The 22,612-nt window shown below is 35.4% G+C and overlaps 2 protein-coding genes across 3 annotated transcripts in view; both read left to right on the top strand.

Annotated features, from left to right (window-relative positions):
- Positions 1–2,883: 2,883 nt before the first annotated feature.
- On the top strand, positions 2,884–7,395 carry LOC134255998 (epidermal growth factor receptor-like). Its single transcript, XM_062738596.1, has 6 exons — positions 2,884–3,068; positions 4,388–4,753; positions 5,204–5,335; positions 5,503–5,583; positions 6,285–6,403; positions 6,707–7,395. The coding sequence occupies exons 1-6, from the start codon at positions 2,960–2,962 to the stop codon at positions 6,836–6,838; spliced, it is 939 nt and encodes a 312-aa protein (XP_062594580.1). The 5' UTR covers positions 2,884–2,959; the 3' UTR covers positions 6,839–7,395.
- An 8,313-nt stretch (positions 7,396–15,708) lies between these two features.
- The window catches only part of LOC134255993 (glycerol-3-phosphate dehydrogenase, mitochondrial-like), a 27,202-nt gene continuing 20,298 nt past the window's right edge, over positions 15,709–22,612 (top strand). For both annotated transcript variants that reach the window (XM_062738591.1, XM_062738590.1), the window contains exons 1-7: positions 15,709–15,819; positions 19,471–19,587; positions 20,668–20,830; positions 21,493–21,617; positions 21,756–21,853; positions 21,990–22,153; positions 22,362–22,523. In XM_062738591.1, the coding sequence (XP_062594575.1) occupies positions 19,486–19,587; positions 20,668–20,830; positions 21,493–21,617; positions 21,756–21,853; positions 21,990–22,153; positions 22,362–22,523 (814 nt within the window). In that variant the 5' untranslated portion in view covers positions 15,709–15,819; positions 19,471–19,485. The remainder of the gene's footprint in view (positions 15,820–19,470; positions 19,588–20,667; positions 20,831–21,492; positions 21,618–21,755; positions 21,854–21,989; positions 22,154–22,361; positions 22,524–22,612) is intronic.

Below are 22,612 nucleotides of genomic sequence, written 5' to 3'. Positions count from 1 at the left end.
ATGCAGTGATACTATGAAATTCTTCTTTGCAACTTGGTATTTAGCAGATGAACTAAGGTTATAAAGAGTGGGTATTTTGGATCTTTTCAAGCAAAGCGTTTTTAGTCCGCTACTCTCTTGTAGTCCTATCAAATGAAGGCATGCGCGGATCTATTTTGCAAGGTTTTTAAATTTACATATCAAAGCAAGAAAAAGTTACCTTGGATCCCCCTCGGAAAACGCAGACCCCTCCTGATAAACACGAATTTGTGTTAAATTGGTATGAAAAGTCAAAGGTTTGAAGCATCACCCCCCCCCCCCCCCCCCCCCACATACACACACACACGAAATAGGATTTTGAAGTATGGGCGAATTTACGTTTTTTTTTCTTTCTTTTTTTTTTTTTTTTTTTGCTTGTTAAGAAATTTCTGGGTTGGATTTTTTTTGGACTGAGTTGGACTCCCCCTGAAAAAAATTTATGGATCCCCGCTTGGAAGGCCTTTTTTGTCAGCTATTAATACCATTCGTGTGCCCGTCCGCTAATTTAGCTGTCCGTCTGTCACAAAAACTTTAACCTTGGTCACATATTTTGAATGAGAAGAGAAAGTACTTTCATATTATACATGTTTTTCATATTATGCATGACTGTGTATTACCTGTGACAAGTCTTTTCTAAATACAGGACCTGTACCCTGTGACCTTGACCTTGAAAACTGACCTACTTAAAAAAAAATTAGACATTACATTAAATTGGCCATATCTTTTAAATGAGAAAAGATGGGGTTTTCAAATTAAAAATGTTTATTACCTGTGGAAAAACCTTTCTAAATAAACTATAGTTTTGACCTCGTGACCTTGAATTTGAAGTTTGACCTACGTTTCAAAATGTTAATCTTGTTCTTCACTTTTGAATGAGAAGAGATAGGGCTTTTACATTTCACATTATATATTACCTGCTACAAGACCTTTCTAAATAAACTATGATTTCTGACCCCGTGATCTTGAAACTTGACCTACTTTTTAAAAAAGAATTAATCCCGGTTATTTTTTGATTTAGGAGGTAGAGGCCTTCCATATCTGACATGTGCATTACCTGTGGCAAAATATTTCCGAGTATGCTAAGATTGCTGACGCAAAAAAAAGATTTCTGACGCCTTGATCTTCATATTTGACCTAATTTTAAGAAAAAATCAACACATTAAAAGAAAATTATTTTAAAAATCTATCCATATGCAAATATTTTAAAGGTTTGAATAAATAAGTATAAATTATCAAAAACTAAAAAACTAATTTTGTTTATATTGCATAAGAAAAAAATAAATAGCAAAAATGCACATCGTTTAGCATATTCTAAATGAAATTCCATATTTTGCATTAAAAATATTCATTTCTAAAATTTGCAAAAAAATTAATTTCATTTGCATAAAAATACCGCCATTTGCATAAATTTTCGTAATATTAGCCTTATTTACATAAATTTGCATAATGTTAACCTCGTGTACATAAATTTGCATAAAATGTAGCTTCATTTTTGCATAAATGTAGCTTCACTTTCATAAATTTACATAAAATTAGCTTCATTTGCATAAGATTGGCATATTTGCAAAAAATTAGCTCCATTTGCATAAACTTTAAACTTATTTTTATACCCCCGCTTGAAAAGCGGGAGGGTATATACTGGTAGTAATCGTTATGTCCGTCCGTCTATACGTCCGTCTGTTACGCTCTGGGCCATCTCTTATCCGCAACTCCTCTCATACCACAGAATGAAATTTGATGAGACTTTTACAGAATCTTTATTACATATTGTCATTGTGCACCTCCTATTTTACTTTTTGATCAGACACATAATTCAGGTTTCCCATAGCAAAACATGGACACTGTCATTATATTCATATGGGAGGCGGGGGGGGGGTATCATTTAGTGAGCTCATTGCTCACAGTACCTCTAGTTGCATTAAATTTCTTTGAGTTCATGAGCTATTTATTATATATCATTTTGAAAATTTATGATGAACAGTTTTGTACTTCAAATTTTGAAAACCGAATTTACCGAGAATATAAAACACCCAAAACCGAACTTTGTATTTCTAATTTTCTATATTGATTTTTAAAATATAAGTTGTTAAGAAAATTTAAGTTCTGTGTCGATTTTTTAGAAAAATATTTCTTATGTTAGTATGCATATAATGTGATTTGCATTATAAATAAAAAATTGTCTTCAATCGATACTTGCTGGTTGATTATTTTTAAATACTCTCTTTTGTAAAAAGCGTTTTATTTATGAAGACGACTTAATCTGCGCTTCTTTGGTAAATTAAATTCGATATCACAAGGCAAGCTGTTGACAAACAAGTTGACAAAACAGGGATATCACCAGTCCCGTTTAAAGTCATCAGCATGCAAGTTCAATGGTCGATGCGATGCGATATGACGTTGTCAGCAAATACAATCTATCAATAAGTCGAATGCTGTCGTTTTCCCTATTTATTGTTGGGGACATTATTTACACATTGTATGTCTTTTTTACAATTTTCCAGATCATGAGAAGGAGCAAATGGTGGGCACGTCATAACCGTTGACCAGCTTACTCCTCCAAAACATTTGATCTCATCTCTCATGTTTGTTAGAGATCGCTGTTTGCTCTGTTTCCAATTTGTATTTTTTTAATTGAGTTTTGAGCTTACAATCTGTTATCTCCATATTTCATGGCTTTGATCCATGACTTTTTTCGTAACAGAAGGTATTTTTACTTCGAGTAATAACGCTTTTGTTTTTCACTTTTGCGCCTTTGAAAAGGGCGTTATTATATAGCTTTTAAAATAATTATAATTTTTGATACATTACAGATCATGAACCACTAGTACTGTAAATTCAATGTTAGGTTCGGTTGAACGATAAGCGAGTGCGTCAGAGGTTAAAATATTTTCAGAGTCACGTGGTACCCACTTAACAGCAGCCTCTTGTGTTATTAAAGAAGATGGAGGTTTTCTTAAAGTTGTTTTTTGTGTGTTTATTGTTTGTATCCTGTGCCTTGGGGGTAGAGATTATCGACGTGGTGGAACAGTCAGTCTTTGGACAGGGCAATGGTAAGATTGAATAGAAAACAAGAAATTTATTTCAAGTTGAAAGTAATTTTTGAAAGATGAGGTGAATGGGTGCCACTGAGCTATTTATAGATCATTGGCGTATTGCATGCAGGTTTGTTTGAGTATACACAATCAATTCATATAAACGAATGTCCGACAAAAATACTGGAATTTAAGAAATTAAATATTTGTTCCATAATCTTCAATTTCAGGTGTTAACTAGGTTTGTGGAGTACAAAGGTTGACTATAATGTTATATGATATGAAGGCATTTAAACTTCCATTCTTCGAGACGTATAATTTTTCAACTCCATCTATGTATATGTTGTATTTTAAACCATATGACGGTATATTAATTTCTCTGTTTTGATTTCCGTAAATTACAGAGAAAACTACATTCTATTTTACATGTTCAGCGAACCTTTACAACGGTTTGTTATAATATCGAATACTACTGTGGTCATTTTAGAACGGCATCAACCATATTGTACATACACATGTACATGTATATATATACATGTATTTAAAAAATTACAGATGTCTAACTCTTCAAAGGTTTTTAAAATGTTAAAATGTTAACTGATTTAGAAGATGATCCTAAACAGCTGTTTAGAAGATAACATCTGTTTATAATTTGTTTCTGACTGCATGTTTGCAAAAAATAAATAACTGAATAAAAATTAGAATTGATGACCGGACAGATTGAATCCCGTGTCCATTAATGATCAACGTCTTGCAAAGCCGTGTGGATTAAATCAAAGGTCAACGTTACACAATGAAAGAAGATGGGTACACGGTTTAACTGTTTTTGCACACTGTTTATAGAAAAATATTTCTAGAATCAGCAGGTAAAGAGCAAAGTTGTTTCAAATGTGCTCCTGCACCTGGCATGCATTCTGAAATATCCATAGACATTGTGTAAATCACAAATGAAAATGTTGATATCTTTCAAATTGTCATTCTGTCGCTTTAAAAATTCTTGGAAATTTTGTACATGTACGCATACGACAAATGTACATGCAAAATTATAGCCAATGTTAAAGTTCGATAAGATTTTGTAAGAATAGGTCAAATAATTATTGGTATCCAAAAAATGATCTTTTCACAATGAACACACATGAAAAAATGGAAGCCATAGCACCAAGAAATCAAAAGTAATGGGCAAGGTTAAAGTTTTGCAGTCCTGGAGCTTTTATGTTACACATATTGTATTTCTTGTGAAAAGACATTCCTAAGGTACTAACAATTTTGACTCTTGACCTTGAGCATTGAGTTTGACCTATAGTTGAAAAACTCTAACTTTGGCTTTCTTTTTACAGAATGCTACGGCACCCATGTTGGTTTCGGTTACTCTGGAAGTGCTGAGTTCCACTATGAATCACTAATAAGGCGGTACAGGGGATGTAAACATGTAGAGGGAAATCTAGAAATCACGAACCTCCAGTCCTCGGCCAAAATCTCGTACGACCTCTCGTTCCTATCCCAGATCGAGGTTGTGACGGGCTATGTTCTGCTTGGTCTTTTGGACATGGAGTCCATACCACTGACAAATTTAAAACTGATTCGCGGCGATAACATGTTCAATATCATGGGAGAAGATTATGGCCTCGTTGTGGCATTCACGGATTCCGCGGGAAAAGATAATCAGAAAGGACTGAGAGAGCTACAACTTCCAGCACTTAGGGGTATGTACTGCAGAGTAAGGTGGTTGTTTTGGTGGCTAACGAATGAAAGGTTCAAAGATACATGTAATGACATTGAAAATGTGTAAACTGTACACGAATTTGCCTGATGTCATATACCAAGAAAACTAGTACTTACTTAATGCTTTAAGTAAATGAAAGGGTTAATATCATATAACAATGCATTGTTTCTTAAGTCAATTCTTCTAATAAGATCTACGTGAGGGATTCAGAATGAAAATGATACAATAAATTCACTTATAAATTGTTAACATATTTTCATTAAAACGTTTTTAAGAAGCCATTCACATCTTTAACAAAGAGTTCTATATTGATACCTTGCCAATATTGGTGTAATTGGTTCCAGTTGTGAAATGCAAAAGCTTAAAAATATCATATACACCTGCATCTTTTTCAAAGTACATGATGCAAAGTCTGTTATTTCTCCCTCAGAAATCTCTAGAGGCCGCGTGTTGTTTCTGCAGAACCCGCTACTGAACTTTGTGAACACCATTGCTTGGAATGTCATTGTCCCAGGGCTGAAAAACCCAGTCACATACGGAGAAAGCGCCTACAATATGACTAGTAGGTTTCATTTCACATTTTCATAAACTTATAACATCGTAGCATATCGTCATTTAACAGTGTTTAATGGGTCGAATTCCATAAGTACATATACATATGGAGTCATATACGATACTTTTTTAAGGTATGAAGAATTCTAACAATATTTGAGATTATGTAATTGACAGGTCTTGAAGTATGTGATCCGGCATGTGCAAAAGGAGACGAGGCATATTGCTGGGGAAAGGGGCCTAATATGTGTCAAATTGGTAAGCACTGTAGCAGCCAACTTCCGACTTATACCATACATATATACTTGCATATTGCGGCAGTTAACTTCCTTTTCATAAATTAAAATCTTTGGTTACTTCTTTTATACGTAACTGATTTTGCAAAGCAGCATATAAGTTCATTTATTACGTTTTTACTGTGTTTATTTGGTGTGTAAGATACGCATTTGCTTCATCAAATTATGATCATATTTTTTATATATATTTAAAAAAAAATAGAATTTTAGTTTCATTTGTAGAAAGAGTGTGTAGTTTTGGGGCTTTTAGTTATAGGGATAATAGATCGATTGAAGCACGTGTATATTTATTGTATGTAAATGCCTTGAGCTTTTATACGAATTACCAGTAAAACTCGATTATAACGAAGTCACAGGGACCTATGAATTTACTTCGCTATATCCGTAATTCGTTATATCCATATAAGGAATACGTTAAATTTATAAAGTTGGGGATCCAAAATAACCGCTATAACCGTAAATTCGCTATATCCGTGTTCGTACTAAACGAGTTATCCCCAAACATCTATGCAAAACAGAATAAACAATCAATTTATTGTAGCGACATTGAATAAGAATGAAATAAAATTATCCATCTAATATTGTCCAACTAAAGCAAATGAAGATACTTTTTCCTTACCATTTTAAGATGCTGTTCAATCAGCTGTTATGTTTTTATTTTAGTGCACTTTCCAGTCTGTGACGAATTGTGCCCAGGTCGTTGCTATGACAGCACAATAGTGGGATGTTGCCATCCAGAATGTGCCGTGGGTTGCACGGGACCAAGCAACACTCAGTGCTTAGTAAGTTATTTATGCCCCATGCCTTAAATATAAATTGTAAGTAAGTTTAAGCAAGATAGAAATCCGAATGTAAAGTTAATATCGTTTAATATACAGTAAGACATGTTTATACTGGTGTGTTGGAATAGACAGGGGTCAGATTGCACGATGTAAAGAGCATAGAAAATTGTAAAATGGGAATGTAAATAAGGGTTTGAATTCACAGAGAAATGAGTTGCAAAGGAGTCAGATAAAACAGTTTTCACTGCATGTATCATTTACATGAAATGGATATAACTCATTATTACAATGTTATATTTTCAGATGTGTAAATACTTTAAGTCTGGCGACTCCTGTGTGTCCAGTTGTCCTGGGGAAGTCTCCACACGCAATGGACAGGATTGTATTATGAGGGACACTGACGCAACGTCATGGAATGAAGACCTCAACATCTAACACTACTCACACTATGTCATCATCCTGTGTGTGACTTTTTAAATTCTCTGTGAAGGACTCATTACATGGTTCTATAATTTATGATAATTTCCCCATGTGCCAAATGTCATCAGTCCCTCTTGTTTGTACATTCCCCATTCATATTGTCCGGTAATATGTGTGCACTGATCAAAAAAGGTAATTGACATATTCATAATTTTCTTTTCCCAAGGTAAACTGGATTAATACTCACATAGAAATAAAGAGTGGAATAAATTTCGAAATGTGTCAGGGGGATTTACACAAAATAGTTGGTTGTCCACTGACTGTGTCACGTGTTACATGGTCATTACAAGACTGTTCATATATGATTGATGATCCATATTTAGACACTGCATATAACATTATTTCGTATTTTGTAAAGAGCTAATGTGAATAACCTGAGTTGGAAAAAACTACAGTATGTTTCATATAAGTACAGTATAGAATAAAGTTTTAAGAAAAATGTCCATCTCAAGAGTATGAGATTCAAAACTAATCTTCGAATGTTGATTCAATAAAGACACTTAGAGACTTTCCATGCTTTAATACTGTCATTTCAAGGAATGAATGTTTATTGTTGAAGAAGACTTTCTCATACGCTATTCCAGATTTAACCCGGATTTAGAATTCCTGTGAGTAGCTAGAGAAAAACTACATACTTAGTATGGAGTCGTCTTTCGAATGAATTTTCTTATTAACCCATATTTTTAAGTTTTTTCTCAATGGTGAAGTGGATTTGTTTAACGACCCATTCGAAAATTTTACCCTCACAAAGTGACGCCAAAACATGCCGGTGGAGGGCAATTTTAGACCTTTTCTTGGCACTGAGGGGCACTGAGCAGTGAGGGATTATTTTAGTGCCAGCACCTACTGCCACACGGGACCTCGATTTATACGGTCTCATCCGAAGGACCGGTCTCCATACCCCACAGCGGAATTCGAACCTGCGAGGTAAGGATAACCTCTCTACTTCGCAAATTCTACAGCAAACATTCTTACCATTCCGCCGCACAGGTAACGTCCTTAATTGTAAAAGATTCGAACAGTCCTCTCTTTTCTTGCCCTGTGGGTTCCAGATCAGGGCCTGGTGTATGGTGCTGGGTGGTGGCTTCCTTGGGATGTGTCCAATCCAGTCCAACTTTCTCTGATATGCATGTCTAATACTAGTAATTCCTGTCGTGAACTCTTCAATAAAAAGTTCATTTGTGATAATATCAAGATATCGAATACAGAAGAAGCGCATAAGACGGGAACTGTAAAATACCCGGTATATGAGTTGTTTTTTGCCGTTCTCCGTGTGTCTGCTCCAAAAACTAAGGCGGCCTTAAACCTAGAGTTGAGGATCCGCAGTTTGGTAGTACCGGTAATTTGGATGGTATTTAAGGACCTGATGTTCTTCGACGTGGTAAACGCAGCATTAGCCTTATACACTGTTCTTGACTTGCTACATTTAGGTCTCTGCCACCTTGTCTTTCCACCAAAGGTATATGTTGATGAATGACTCAACGTAAATTTTTCTGATGACTCACTACCAGCTGTGGTTGGTAAATGGACAGCTATGTTGATCTCCATCATTTGTTTTCTTCAACTTGATTTCATCGTCACGGTCGTTCAGTCGGTAGACCCTCGCTCCGTGATCGAATGGTTGTAGTTCGAATCACACCCCACGACTGATCCAGGTCGATAAGAAGAGGTAGCAACTGTTCCTTCGCCAAGAGTTCGGCATTTTGAAATGAATTTACCGGTCCTTCGGATGAGACTTTAAAAACAAAGGCCCCGTGTCACGGTAGGCGTTGGTAGGAAAAATAACTCTCACTGCTCACTGGCCCTGAGTGCTGAGTAAAGGTCTAAATTTGAAGCTCTTAGTATGTTGACGTCTCTATATATCTGACACATTCTCGAACGGGACGTCGAACAACAATCAATCAGGTTTATTTTTATTTGAATGTCTTTCCTGCTGTTGTTATTGCTGAGTTATTTTGTCTTGTATCTGGTTGTGCTTATGCGAAAGGAAAGCCAAGTCATCGGCATAGTCAAGGTCATTGAGTTGCGTCAGGAGTGTCCACTGTAAATCATTGTTCCTGTCATATGTAATAGTCCTCATGATCCAGTCCATAACGAAGAAGAACAGCAGTGAAGACACCTTTTCGAACTTTTATTCTTGAACTAGAAACTGTACGTCGGACGTCTGGTCAGCACGTGTACCCCTAGGCAGTGGTAGATGTTAGGAATCAGAGAGACGAGCTTTTTTTGTACTCCATTGTACCTCAGTTTCTTCCACATTATCTCTTGATCAATGCTGTCGAACGCTTTCTTGTAGTCGATGAAGTTGATCACGATACAGAGGGGTACTTCGGATTCAATGATGATGTGCAAACTGGCTATCTGGTCAGCACATGATCTACTGCGTCTAAAACTAGCCTGGTGGTGACAAGAGTTTTGGGTTCACAGCCTCTTATCCCCTCTAGATAGAGGAATCATTTTGATGACCTTGCCAGGCACTAGCAGGAGTATAATTCCATGCTATTCATTTGTACCTACAGAAAAACTCTCACTACTCAATGTCGTTCGGAATGTTCTCTTCCTCCCCGATTATTTTCTTATAGAGGTTGTGTAAGATGTTTACAGTTCTCTCTGTATCAGCTTTCGTGGCTTCCACTTGTATATCGTCAGGCTCTGTCGCTTTCCCATTCTTAAGTGTGGTAATTTTTCTCTGGTCTCTTTGTTGGTTTGTCACATTTCCATTCTTATGTCGATACGATATATCCTGGTAAGCTTGAGATAAAAGATACCACAGCTTCTGACACATCTGTTTCATATTTGGATGATTTACTTGAAAAGACCTTAATGGTAACCAAATGACCAAACTCTATGATAAACTGATGACTTTATCTTGTCAATCGCCAACTGCTTCTTCGACTTTTTAGCAAGGTTGTCAAATGAATGTGATCCCTTTTACATATCCATATATTTGTCTTCACCATTTTATCTGTAGCTGTGTAGTCCTCTTGAGCAATTGCCTTTGCGGCTCTTCTTAGACTTGTGTTCAGTGCCGCTTTCTTGTCCTTCCTCATATATATCCAGTTTCTTCCTGGTTTTAACAGAGATCCACTGTTTTGAGCCTTTTGTCTACCGAGTATCTTACATGTTTCTCGCCACCATTTCATGATGTGCTGCCATTGGGTTTTGATGATAGTATCATTGTTTTCTTGCTGGTTTGTGGCGGCTGGAATTTGTTGGAAGGCTGAAATTGAATGTTGTCCTTAAACTTTCTATGATATGAGGACACTCGCGATTAGCATTGTTCTTGCGTTTGTCATAATGTTTAATTTCATGGGGCGTAGTCTTACTGCCGTAGTCTTTACTGGTCTGATGAAATGTCTATTCCCCTCATCACCTTGGCATCTTTCCATGCTCTTCGAAATTTCTTGCTGATACAAAAATGGTCAGTTTGATTCTGTGTATTGTGTAACATGGTCGAGGGATCTTTATGTTGTCTTGCGTTTGTAAGGGAAGATGCTTCCTTCTGCTACAACGAAAGATGCTTCCTTCTACTAAAAGCTGGTGAGGGGGGCATAGGTCAGCCATTCTCATTAACGCAGGTCAGTCCTTGTATGACCTTGACTTCACTGCAGCTGTGTTGTCAGCTTCGATCTTTGCATGGAAGTCGCCCATATATCTTTCTTCCTTACTTTGCCCAAAACTGTTTGTTATTGCTGGTAGAATGTGTCGTTCTTTGCATCTTCAGTGTCATTGGTGGAGGGCATAACATTGGAGATTGTTCAATTTGATCTTGCTTTACTTGGCGTTAAACTTGGGTACTGCCACGCTTAGGATAAAGCTATCACCCAACCAGGGTACTATGTACAATAAAAGGCTAAATCGGGCATATTTAGTTGGTACGTACTTGTAGCCAGCTGGTATCTCGTGTATGAGTCCATATATCGGAGTGTGTGGTAGACGGATTCGGAACGTATTGTTGCGTCTAGTCCTGCTGTCATTAGATGTTAGGTATAGATCTGTAGGTGTAGCCATTAACGCATGCTTATCTTATATAGCAAAACAAGTCTGATTTTCATTCTTCTCATTACTAATGATTCCCAGTGGAGATCTTGCATCATCTGGGTTACGCTGTCAGGGTGGATAATGGTGGTTTTTGGTGGCGAATCTTTGCACTTTCTCAAGCTAGTTGATTTGCTTATTCAACGGTTGGTCTAACAAGTCCAAGTGAAGGAATTCCGCTTGTTGGTAATTTGTATGACCACGCATTTTTCTGGGTGCAAAGCCATCTGCCAGTCCTCCTCCTTTCTAGTCAGAGAATCAAGATCCTTCTGCAAGGTATCTGCATCAGCCTTGTTTGTTATTGGTCTGCATAGGAGATCGTCGTCTGCAAAAAGGCGAGCATCTGACAGCGTCCTTTCAGGTACTTCGTTGATGTAGAGAATGAACAGTATAGGTCCTAAGACTATCCCTTGTGGCACAACCGGTGCAGTTGTTGAAGTATGGTCCTCCAGTAGCACTTACTCAATTTTACACTATTAATTCCTTTCTAAAAAGTGAGATTGAGATCAAAAGTGAGCTCGTCTAAGTTTTATGGCCCCCAGGCCTGAAATGAAGTTATGACATATGAAGTGTGAACTGTGTACAAACTACTGCAATATTATTATTTTGTGATAAATATTTTAAAATAAATTTATATTAAAGAATTTTTTAAAGAATAAGCAGTAAAATCTTTATCAGGTCCTGTTTATATCCATATCGGTATTTTTTGTTTGCTTCAGAACATAATTAAATAATTCTGCAAATCCGTGAAGGGGGTCAACCTCCATCTTTGAATTAGCGTGTACTTTGAACCATTAAAATTGTAAGGGTGGGAAGACCTTTAATGTATTTCTACAATAATGTTGTCAGCAGATTTTATAGTCAGCAACAGGAGAGGGCGCTTGATTCGACAACTACTGAAAAATTGATTCGAAACCAGGAAAACAGAGGCGAGGTTGTCGGCATCTCTGGGCCTGTATACCACAGGTGTTTGTGGACAAGACCCTCCTTTTACGATGCACCCAACTTTTTTTAGTAAGTATAATTTTAATATAATTCTCTTAATTTTTTATCTCTTACTTTACTTTATCTACACGTTTCTCCTCCATTTAACTTCAATACTTAACAGAATGACTTGGAATTAAAAAAAAAAAAACCTCTATAATTGATTGGTACAAAAACCAACCAATTGACACCCTATTTAAAAAGATCCGTACATGTGGCAGTGTTATACCAGAGGCGATTTAGTGAATACCAAATCGTCAATAGAGTAAACCAATACTAGTAATACATCAATCAAATCCAAACCTTTATGGTCATAAACATGCACGCCAACGATAAAAGGAATTAGAATCATTTAGTGACATGTTCACTATCGATATAAGTATTAATGTAGACTTTTAATTTAGTTTTATATTCACTGTCATGTCATATAATTAAATTACAGTAAAATAAAATTTATAACTTATACGTGAATAATCGTGTACGTTTATATCATGTACGGTCTTTTTAATTACCAATAAAAGTTGCAAAACAATTTTATACTGAAAATCTGACATACACAAACGACGTATAAAAAGGATTGGGAAGCGCCCATGGCACTTTTAGTTGTTAAGTAGCTCCATTCTTGGCGTAAACGTTTTGTATGCGTTGCAAATTTCTATGGTTTATTCCATGATTATAAATGAACAGATATGTTTCTTTGGAAAATTAAATTTTCAAGAATGTTCAAAACCATATTTAGAAATTATTGGTGGTGATTTAGTTTGAATCTAACAAACCAGTATCGCAAATTTTGGCGATAACAGTAATGCCAGACTTAAAACACTATTACTTTTATAATGTTGTCGTATATAAAGTTTTATACTACAATATCAAAATGTTGTAAAGCCAAAAGAAAGAGAGGGTAAGGAAGAGCGAAAGAGTGGTGTGAGAGAAATTATGCTGGGAGAGGGAGACATAGGTTAGGAAAAAAATCGAAAGAGAAACTATTCCGTTTCTCTTTACCTGCCCTACATTCCTATGCCTCCTCGACTCTCTACTCCTGGTTGGAGTGTGGATATACTCCTAGTTTGAGAGGGGAGATAACTCTCCCATACTCTGCTCTCGAGAAAGAAAAGATAGAGAGTGGGGAGAGAGAAGAGAGAGAGAGAGAGTGGGGGAGAGAGAAGAGAGAGTGGGGAGAAGGAAGAGAGAAACAGCAGAGAGAGAATTAGGAGAGAGAGACTGGGAGGAGAGAGAGTATGTGGGGTGAGAGGGAGAGAAGGTGGGTTAGAGAGAGGAGAGAGAGTGGGGAAAGAGAGCAGGGAGAGTGGGAAAAGATAGTGGGACATGCAGGGGGTAGAGAGAGAGAAAGTTGGAGGAAAGAGAGAGTGGGGAGATGAGGTATATATAAAATGGTAAAATTAATAAGTTTTTTTAAGTTAAAAAAATTATTCTGATCAAAATCTGGAATAGGGTTGGGGTTGAACCGGAGACCCCTAATACGAAAACATATCATGATGCACCACTAGGCTATACACACACAATTTAGTTTCCAGTCCAAATACTTCAATAAGGGTACTAGCTGTAGCTCTCTGTTAGCTGCAGAACTGTAGGTCTCTCCTTGAGAAAATTCGGACAGATGAAGCATTATCTATCCGAATTTTCTCAAGCAGAGAGCTACAGTTCTGCAGCTAATTTTCAAAATGTGTGCCCTACATCCGGGGTTTTTTCTCACTTGTTTACAATTAAACTGTGTCGAAGTGTTTGTAACAATATAAGATTCTATCACGAGGAAATGTACAAAATCTATTATACTTGACGTTCTCTTGATACTTTAGGCAGGGACTGAATTAATATTCATTCTTTATAAGTGCATAAATATCAACTTCTTTCGTCGAAGCGGAGCATTTCTCCTCCATTGTTGTGTGTTCTGATCCCATATGATGACGTAGATCCCCCCATGAACTACGCACACCAACTCTCGATTGCCTCCCACATTTTCCATCCATTTAATTTGAATGTTCATTAGTTTTTAGTATATATTTCAGCAAGATGTGTTTGTGAAACACTATGTGCCAGGCGGCAATAAAGTTCGAAAAAATATTTTTAGCACATAGGTCACAGTCAAGGTCACAAAGTCATTGACCTTGGTGTCATTTGAAAGAAATTAATTAGTGGAGTATGCATACTAAATGTGAAGTCTCTCTTATGGTTCTAAAGTTATGGCGAAGGTTCAATAAGGCTTTTTTAAGCCTATAGGTCACAATCAAGGTCAAAAAGTCATTGACTTTGGTGCCATTTGAAAGAACTTAATTAGTGGAGTTTTCATACCAAATATGAAGTCTCTAACCTCTATGGTTCAAAAGTTATAGCAAAGGTTCGAAAAAGTTATTTTTAGCATATAGATTACAATCAAGGTCACAAGGTCATTGAACTTGTCATTTGGCTTGCAGTTACTTTGGAATAGACCTATCCAAAAATTTCAAACTAGTCATCCATCAAGAAAGTGTAATTCAAATCCAGCTTCTGAAGCAAATTTGAGAGTTTTCATCCCTTGATGCATCATTTGTGCATGTTTGGTTAATATAAGCCTTATAGTTAATTGGTATAGACCTGCATAACTTTGACCTGGTCCATTATCTGGAAAATATATGTCATGAAGTCTCTATCTCTTATGGTTCAAAAGTTATGGCGAAGGTCAAAAAGACTTTTTTAAGCATATAGGTCACAGTCAAGGTCACAAGGTCATTGACCGTGGTGTCATTTGAAAGAGCCTAATTAGTGGAGTATGCATACTAAATATGGAGTCTCTATCTCATGTTTCAAAGATTGTGGCGAAAGTTTGAAAAAGCTATTTTTAGCATATAGGTCACAGTCAAGGTCACAAGGTCATTGACCTTGTTGTCATTGAAAGACCTGAATTAGTGGAGTATGTATACGAAATTACCAACCTCGCACGGTTCAAAAGTTATTGCGAAGGTTAAAGTTAAAATCCAGTGACAAAAAGTTTTAAAATTGTTAAATCTCATCGTATAATTTTACTTATTAAAATTCAACATATGAGATTGATAAAGTGATAAAGTACATTTTTTATTTGTTATCTCATTTGAAATTGATAATAAAATGACATATTTCCTGTTTTTAATCTTTTAACCCCCCCCCCCCTCCCGGTGAGACAACAAAACCTTTGGGAAGAATAAAAACTGAAAAAAAGATCTTTTGTTTTGCGGGGGAAGATGTTTTGAAAATAAATTTCAATTTAATTTTCCGTTAATTTCTATAGTGAAATTTTTTCTCAAATTAAAGATCTAGAGGGGGAAGGGGGCCACCCCTTTGAAAATTGAACAGTTATTCAATTATAAACTAAACCATCTAAAAGTTACCTTGGACCCCCCCCCCCCCCTCTGAAAACGCGGATCCGTGTAAGGTTGGTATGAAAAGTCATAGATACATGATTATACGAAGCAAAAGAAGTTAACCCCCCCCCCAACCCCCAACCCCCCCGAAATAGTTTTTCACGTTTAGGAAAGGAGTTTAAGTTTTTTTTTTAATTGTCAAGAAATTTCTGGGTTGGATTTTTTTGAATGGGGTGGACCCCTCCTGGAAAAAAATTCCTGGATACGGGATTGTCTTTTTTTTTTTGAAAATTCACATTTTATATATCAATAAAATATGAATTTTATTTAGATGTGTGTGACAGTTGGCAGTAAGCAGTGAGCAGTTGGCAGTAAGCAGTTAGCAGTTGGCAGTAAGCAGTTGGCTGGGGTGGATATAAAACTGTTAGATTCTGCGGGTTTTTTTTTTTAACCGTTTGTTTAATTCCATCGGGATCGATATTCAACAAACTGAGGTCATGGTCAAAGACTTAGCAGAAGTGATTTTGTCACTTTGACGCGGAAAAGCAGGCAGAGTTTGATATCCCTCTTTGCACACAAGTAATTAATTAATCAATAATGCTTTACATTTGATATGTGTGTTTTATATGTAATGTTTTCTATCCCCTTTGCTCCTGTCGCCGTGATTTGGCAACAACAGGAATTTAGAGATAATTCTAACTGAAATAATAATTATCTTCTTCGAAAAATATCTTTTTTGGGTTACATTGATTGAAAGTTTACCTTATTTAACGAGATATTTTGCATTTGTTTACATTGTTTATCTCAATTCACTATAATAACATATACATGTAACTTCAGTTAAGTAATATCCTGTTAATCAGCTGTGAAACAGGAGGAATGTACATGTACATACGTGCTGCATAGCAGTGATATTGGAAGAGTTGGGCCGGAATTAAAAATATCTTTGTTTCCCCTAACCCGACCCTAAATTCTCAAGTTGGGTCGGTAGGTAGGTAAACAATTTTATTTTCTGTCAGCAGCTTTGAAAATACATTCTAAAATTTAATGGAAAATTACATTAATTTTATAAATAAGAAAAGTACAAAAGAAAGTGATTTGTGAACAAAATGCTAAGTATCATACATATGCCGTTTAAAAGCAAAATTCATGATTAATTAATTCAAAACTGTAATTTTGATGAACTTGTGAAATATCTCACGCCAGAGTACATTTACACAAATCGAATAAAAAGACAAGATTCTCAAAAACGCAATTAAAGACTATAGACATCCGAGTATATTTTTTCAAACCTTCAATCACCCTCCAGTGCTTATAGAAAGTCAGTGTACTTTTTTGAGATTTGCAATGGTTCTAGAGCATTTTGCTTTGGAGTTGAGACGTAAGTGGTTAGTTTTAAGTCGCAGGTTCAAATACCAATGAGGAATGTTGAAAACGGTCCTTCAAAAGGGACCATAAAAACTTACATCCAGTGTCGCAGAAGATGATGGGTCAAAAAAAGATCCCCACTGCTTAATGGCAAATATACCAATCTTCAAGGGCCTAATTAAAGAAAAATACACAGGACGTCTCAGGAAGCTGAATTTTGATTTCAAAACTATTTGGAAAGAATATTTAATCAATATTTAAATGAAACAAATTAAATCTACAAATGATAAAAATGCTATATAAAACAATGTCATAGTCACGAAGTTTAACCCGTAAATAAAGGCATGAAAAAGTACAACTTAATTATATTAATCAGGATGAATATGCAGACATATTTACAACAACTCCTATGATTCCATAATGGCGTAATATAGTAAACATAGGAACATATAGATGAATTGTTTATTAGGTCAAAACTCAAATTAAATAAAATAAAGTGAAATTTAATGATGTGTTCACTATGTGGGCCCCTCATCTGCTTACGACGCTGTATTACGTATTTACGTACCTGAAATTCAACAGACAGATTTTGTTTGTTCGTTGTTTACCGTCCCTTTCGAAGATTTATTCACTCACCTGGAGACGCCAAGACACCTCCGAAACACACTAAATTAGTCATGGTAAATTTTATTATCAAATTGTTTCAAGAGTGAAGAATTCTAGTTAGCTAAAGGCATGAGATTGAGACATCGCCGTTGTTTTATGAAGAAATACTTCTCTGTATTCACACCTGGGCACTATTTTTTGTCCCCATCAAATGCTTGAAAATCACAATAGAACAATATCGAACGTTCTGATAAAAACTGATTTTGATGAAATATTGTATTTTATAAAACTTGATTGACAATAAAAAAAAATTTTGAATCATCTTATTTAAAAAATCTTTTCAGTCGGCGCGATTTAATTGGGTCGGTCGCGTTAGGGGAAACAAAGGTATTTTTTATTTTGGCCTTGTAAGATTCATTACCAAATCATTGAATCTTGTATGTATCTAAAAGCTGTGTGAATGATTATAATGATGAAGTAGTTTTGGCAATATGGACCATGGGTATTGTCCTGGGTAAATCAGTGGTTAGAGCTCCTTACTAAATATATACCAGTCTAGTCGAACCCCCAAACGGGGGTAAACGGAAGTAGGAAAACCGTACCCTCAAACGGGGGTACGCGCATGCGCAAACACTCAAAAAAGTGCCATTTTCACGGAAAAACGTGTGGTCCACAAAATATGCTCGTGCAAAGTGATGGATTATTTCGTAGCCCTGTATGTACTCAAATTTGATAGATTAAAGATGTTTAAAGAGATTGTATTGCAAAAAAGTATATGTTTATTGCAAAAATTGAGACTTTTTCTCTCCCAAAGTTAGCATATTCTGTGCCTTGACCTCCATGCTTGATACAACTAGATTTTTTATTCATATTTTAATAAAACGGATGAATAAATAAACAATGGTTTGTTTAAAGTTGAACTACATAGAATTCCCGTCCCCGGTATTGTAAATTTTGTGTAATTAACATGTTATTTATTATTTTTCGACACTTTCTTGTGTGCCCATCTGAATTTCCTCTGTCCTGTAAACAAACTTTTGTGCTTCAGAAATGAGGTAAATAAAAACGAAAAAAAATTTATTATTTTTTTTAATTGAAAACAAAGGTGTAGACAATTAATTTTTGTATGTTTGTGATTTTTAAAAAAAAATATTTATTTTTTAAATAAGAAGAGTTATCGTTCTTGAATTCTACTTCCGCTGTCGCGCGTTGCATTAAGGTAAGGAAAACCCTCGTTTGAGGGTATACCCCCGTTTGAGGGTTCGACTAGACTGTATACTAGAGGTCATTGGCAATTCCTCCTTTCATACTATGTTTGATGGCCTGTATGTACCACTACCATGACTACAGGTTATATGCCACATGAAGGGAGAAAATAGCAAAGAACCAGACCAAGATGCAAGATGAATCTATAGTCAGTTTGTCTATCAACTGACTATGAGCTATCTGGCCACCAGCTATCAACCCTACCTGTCTGCAGTACTATATTCCTCTTTCCTTAAAGCAATATGAGCTGCATTTTTAGAAAATTATTTTGCTGTTAAATTGTGTTATTATGATTAATTTTTATGTGATTTTAACCCTTATGATTAATAAAACTTAAATAAAATTTAAATTGTTTCAGAAGAAATATTTCTGTACAATCAAATATATAGCATTATGTAAGAAATCAATTATGTACAGGACGACAATAATGTCATTTTGCTTAAATCAAAGCTTATGAAAAGTTCCAAGGCTGAAAAGGCATGCATACTTTTCCCTGACAGGGCTTTCAACTGTGACTTTAAGAGCATGTTCAGCTCTAAATGGTGAACCTACCTTACCACCGAATTAGTAATTCCTGACAGTGTGAACTTATCGACCTTGATAGCACAGAAGTAGGAGCACCAGACTAGTAATACAGGAGTCCTGGGTTCATATCCTTGTCCAGCCATATACAATAACATAGACGTATTTTCTTTAATCACCCTATTTTCTTTTACAATATAATGAACAGATAGCCCTTCACCAAATCCTAAAGAGATTATTTTATTAATTTTTATCCTATGAAGTAGCCCTTCTGCCTGACTTATTTTTAGAGGTTTTTTTTTCAATTTTTATTTTCAACACTACAAGAGAACTTGGGATATTATATCCTAAGATATTCACAGCTAATCCTCACCTATGGTGCCAGGGGCCTATTGGATCGGATAAATTATATCATAGATATGTATATGTAATATAAGTAAATATATATATAATATATATTATTTTTAGAGTTAACAAAATAATATGCACCGATTTAGCAAGACGATGCGTAGATTGGCCAAGTATGGAATTGTGATTGGAGGTGGAACCTGTATCTTGGCATGGACCTCAATGTCAAGTCCTCAGGTTTGTTATACACTCTTAATAAAGCATAAACTTCATATTGTGAAATCACTAATTTTCATGGGGGTTTAATTTTTCGTTGTTTTCGAGGTATGAAGAGACCCATGAATACGTAATATCGCAACTACCAATAAGTATCTCGCAGTTATCTAACTTACTACCACTCTTTTGCGGGGGAGAGAGAAAGGTCTAAATTTCTGGGGCACATGATATTGTTTACAGTAGTGACAATCAACTGATTCCAACAATTTAATGCCGAAATCACAATGTTTTGCCAGATATTGAACTCCAAATAGTACATTGTCATATAAGGAAAGTTTAGAATATTTTATCTGCTTTAAAATGTGACGATTTTCAATGAAAATTTAACTAGAAGAGTCCGCTTAATTAAAAATATCGTTAAAAATGTAACAATTTAGGATTGGCTCCTCTCAAAAATTTATTAGGCTTGTTCAGCGATTGTTTAGCAAAGTATTCCACCAGGATTTTTTACTTATCTGTCCTTGTAAATGCTACAATGATCGATCTTGCATTATATTAAATAGCACATTTGCCCCCACCCAACAGACGTTTCCTACCTCCATCGCGAAAGAGTTCCGCCTAGTTAAGTAATCGCGATATCAAGTATTCATGCCCACCACGAAATGTAAATTTTCGTATGCATAACTACTAAAAAGTTCTTCATCCACGAAATTAAATCCCCACGAACTAATAATTTTTTCTCAAACCAGGAAAATTTGACACAACGAAAATATGTGATTTTACAGTATATTAGTTTTTGAATATTAAATGTCGTGTATTGAAATTTGTAATTCATATTTTATATGATTGTAAACAAATTGGTTAACCAAATTTAGAGTTTTAAAAAAGTGTTGTTGATGGCTCACTTATTGCCATCATCATTATATACGCTTATCAATTTAAAATCACCCCCATTTCCTGGTGAAGAAAGAAGATTTATTATCAGTCTTTTTTATAATGTTATGTTGAATCTGGTTTGATGATAAAAATGCTCAAGGGATAGTTATTGCAATGAAGACATTTTAAGATTGAAATTATTTCAATCCATGTTAATGTTTACAGGTACCCAATGTACATGCGGAGGATGATCAGATGAAGTATGCCTGGTCCCCCCTCCCTACCCGCCAGAACATGATGGACTCACTGAAGACGGACGAGTTTGATGTCTTAGTTATTGGAGGGGGAGCCACAGGGTGTGGAGTGGCCTTAGATGCTGTCAGCAGAGGTAGAGATTTTGTAGTATCAAACAAAAATACTCTCTTTAATTATAACTTCTGAAGTACAAATTGTTAAATTTGGTACAGTAAAACTCGGTTATAGCGAAGTCCTGGGGACCTGTGAATTTAATTCGCTATATCCGTAATTCGTTATATCCGTATAGCGAATTCGTAGAACCATATATAGCGAATTCGCTATATGCATGTTTTACATCAAGTATTACTACCAAATATGTTAGGGAACCAAAATTTAAAAAAAGATACCTCCAATAAACAAGGTTTTATTATGAATTGAATTTTACATACAAATGTTAAAATAAAATAAAGTCAGTTCAATTTATCAGATTTTGAGATCTGTACAGTTCGTTATAAAAGATGTTAATTTCATTATATTTAACCTCAACGGGACTCAAAATCAGTTCGCTATATCCGTAAATTCGTTATATCAGAGTTCGCTATAACCATCAAAATTTACAAAGATTTGTTAAGCATTTTGCTGGGGACCCAGAAAAACTTCGCTATATCCGTGAATTCGCTATATCTGTGTTCGCACTAAACGAGTTTTACTGTAAATTTTTATGTTTCATTTGTGTTGTAAATTGATTTACATTATACATGTATGAAGAAACAATTAAGAAATTTTCTATTTTTTATTCATAATTAATTTTAGGTCTGAAGACAGCTTTAGTAGAAAAGTTTGACTTTTCCTCTGGAACCAGCAGTCGAAGCACCAAGTTGATACATGGAGGTGTCCGTTATCTACAAAAAGCTGTTTTTGGATTGGATATAGAACAGGTGGCACTTCTTAAGTGATTTTTTTAATGAAGAGTTAATAGAAAAAGTTTTTTTTTGTTTCATTTAAGTATATAATTTTGATATGTGGAAATAAGCCCCAAATTAATTCAGTATTTACTTTTGCTTTGTTTCTTTCAGTATCGAATGGTCAAAGAGGCACTTTCGGAAAGAGCAAATTTAATCCAGATTGCTCCTCATCTAGCATACCCATTTCCTATTATGCTGCCCATTTACAAGTTAGTCAAGTTATTGATTACGAAGTTGTTGAGTATATTTTCTTACAAGTGGTGATAGTTATGGATTATTAATATGTTTTACTTTTATACATGTTTAGAAGAACATTTAAAATAGACAAGTTAAACTTTTGATCAGATACTGGCAGGTTCCCTACTTCTGGGCAGGCATTAAGATGTATGATGTGATAGCTGGAAAGCAACTCCTCAAACCAAGTTACTATTTATCTAAACGTAAAACACTAGAAATATTTCCCATGCTGAAGCAAGAGAAGTTGGTGGGGGCATTGGTTTACTATGATGGTAAGACTTTTTTCTAGTATTGAAGTTATGTATTCTTTCTATATTGATATTTATCATTATTTGTTCTTAATTAAAGTTTTTTGTAGAATAAAAAATGTAGATTTATGTGGAAGATTCAGAATAACTGAGATTTTAGAAAAGTTTGGGTCAAGCTGTAAAATGTTATGTTGAAATTTTCTTGGTACAGTTATGTTTAATTACATTCCAGGACAACATGATGATGCCAGGATGAACATTTCTATGGCTATCAGTGCTGCTCGTATGGGAGGTACCATTACAAACTATACAGAGGTCTTAAAACTTTACAAAAAGACTGACGAGAATGGGAAAGAAATTGTCTGTGGAGCCAGAATTAAGGACAGACAAACTGGTAGGTATAGGCAGAGTAGAATTAAGAGATGTATAGAAGACTTGTGGGTGTAATTTGCAAACATGTCCAAGAACGAATTCGATGTGGAT

This window comes from Saccostrea cucullata, unplaced genomic scaffold, assembly GCF_032062105.1.
Source record: "Saccostrea cucullata isolate Sc308-1 unplaced genomic scaffold, CSIRO_AGI_Scuc_v1 ctg959, whole genome shotgun sequence".
Lineage (NCBI taxonomy): Eukaryota > Metazoa > Mollusca > Bivalvia > Ostreida > Ostreidae > Saccostrea > Saccostrea cuccullata.
The sequence above is the reverse complement of the archived record's forward strand: the minus strand, read 5'-3'. Positions and strand labels throughout refer to the sequence as shown.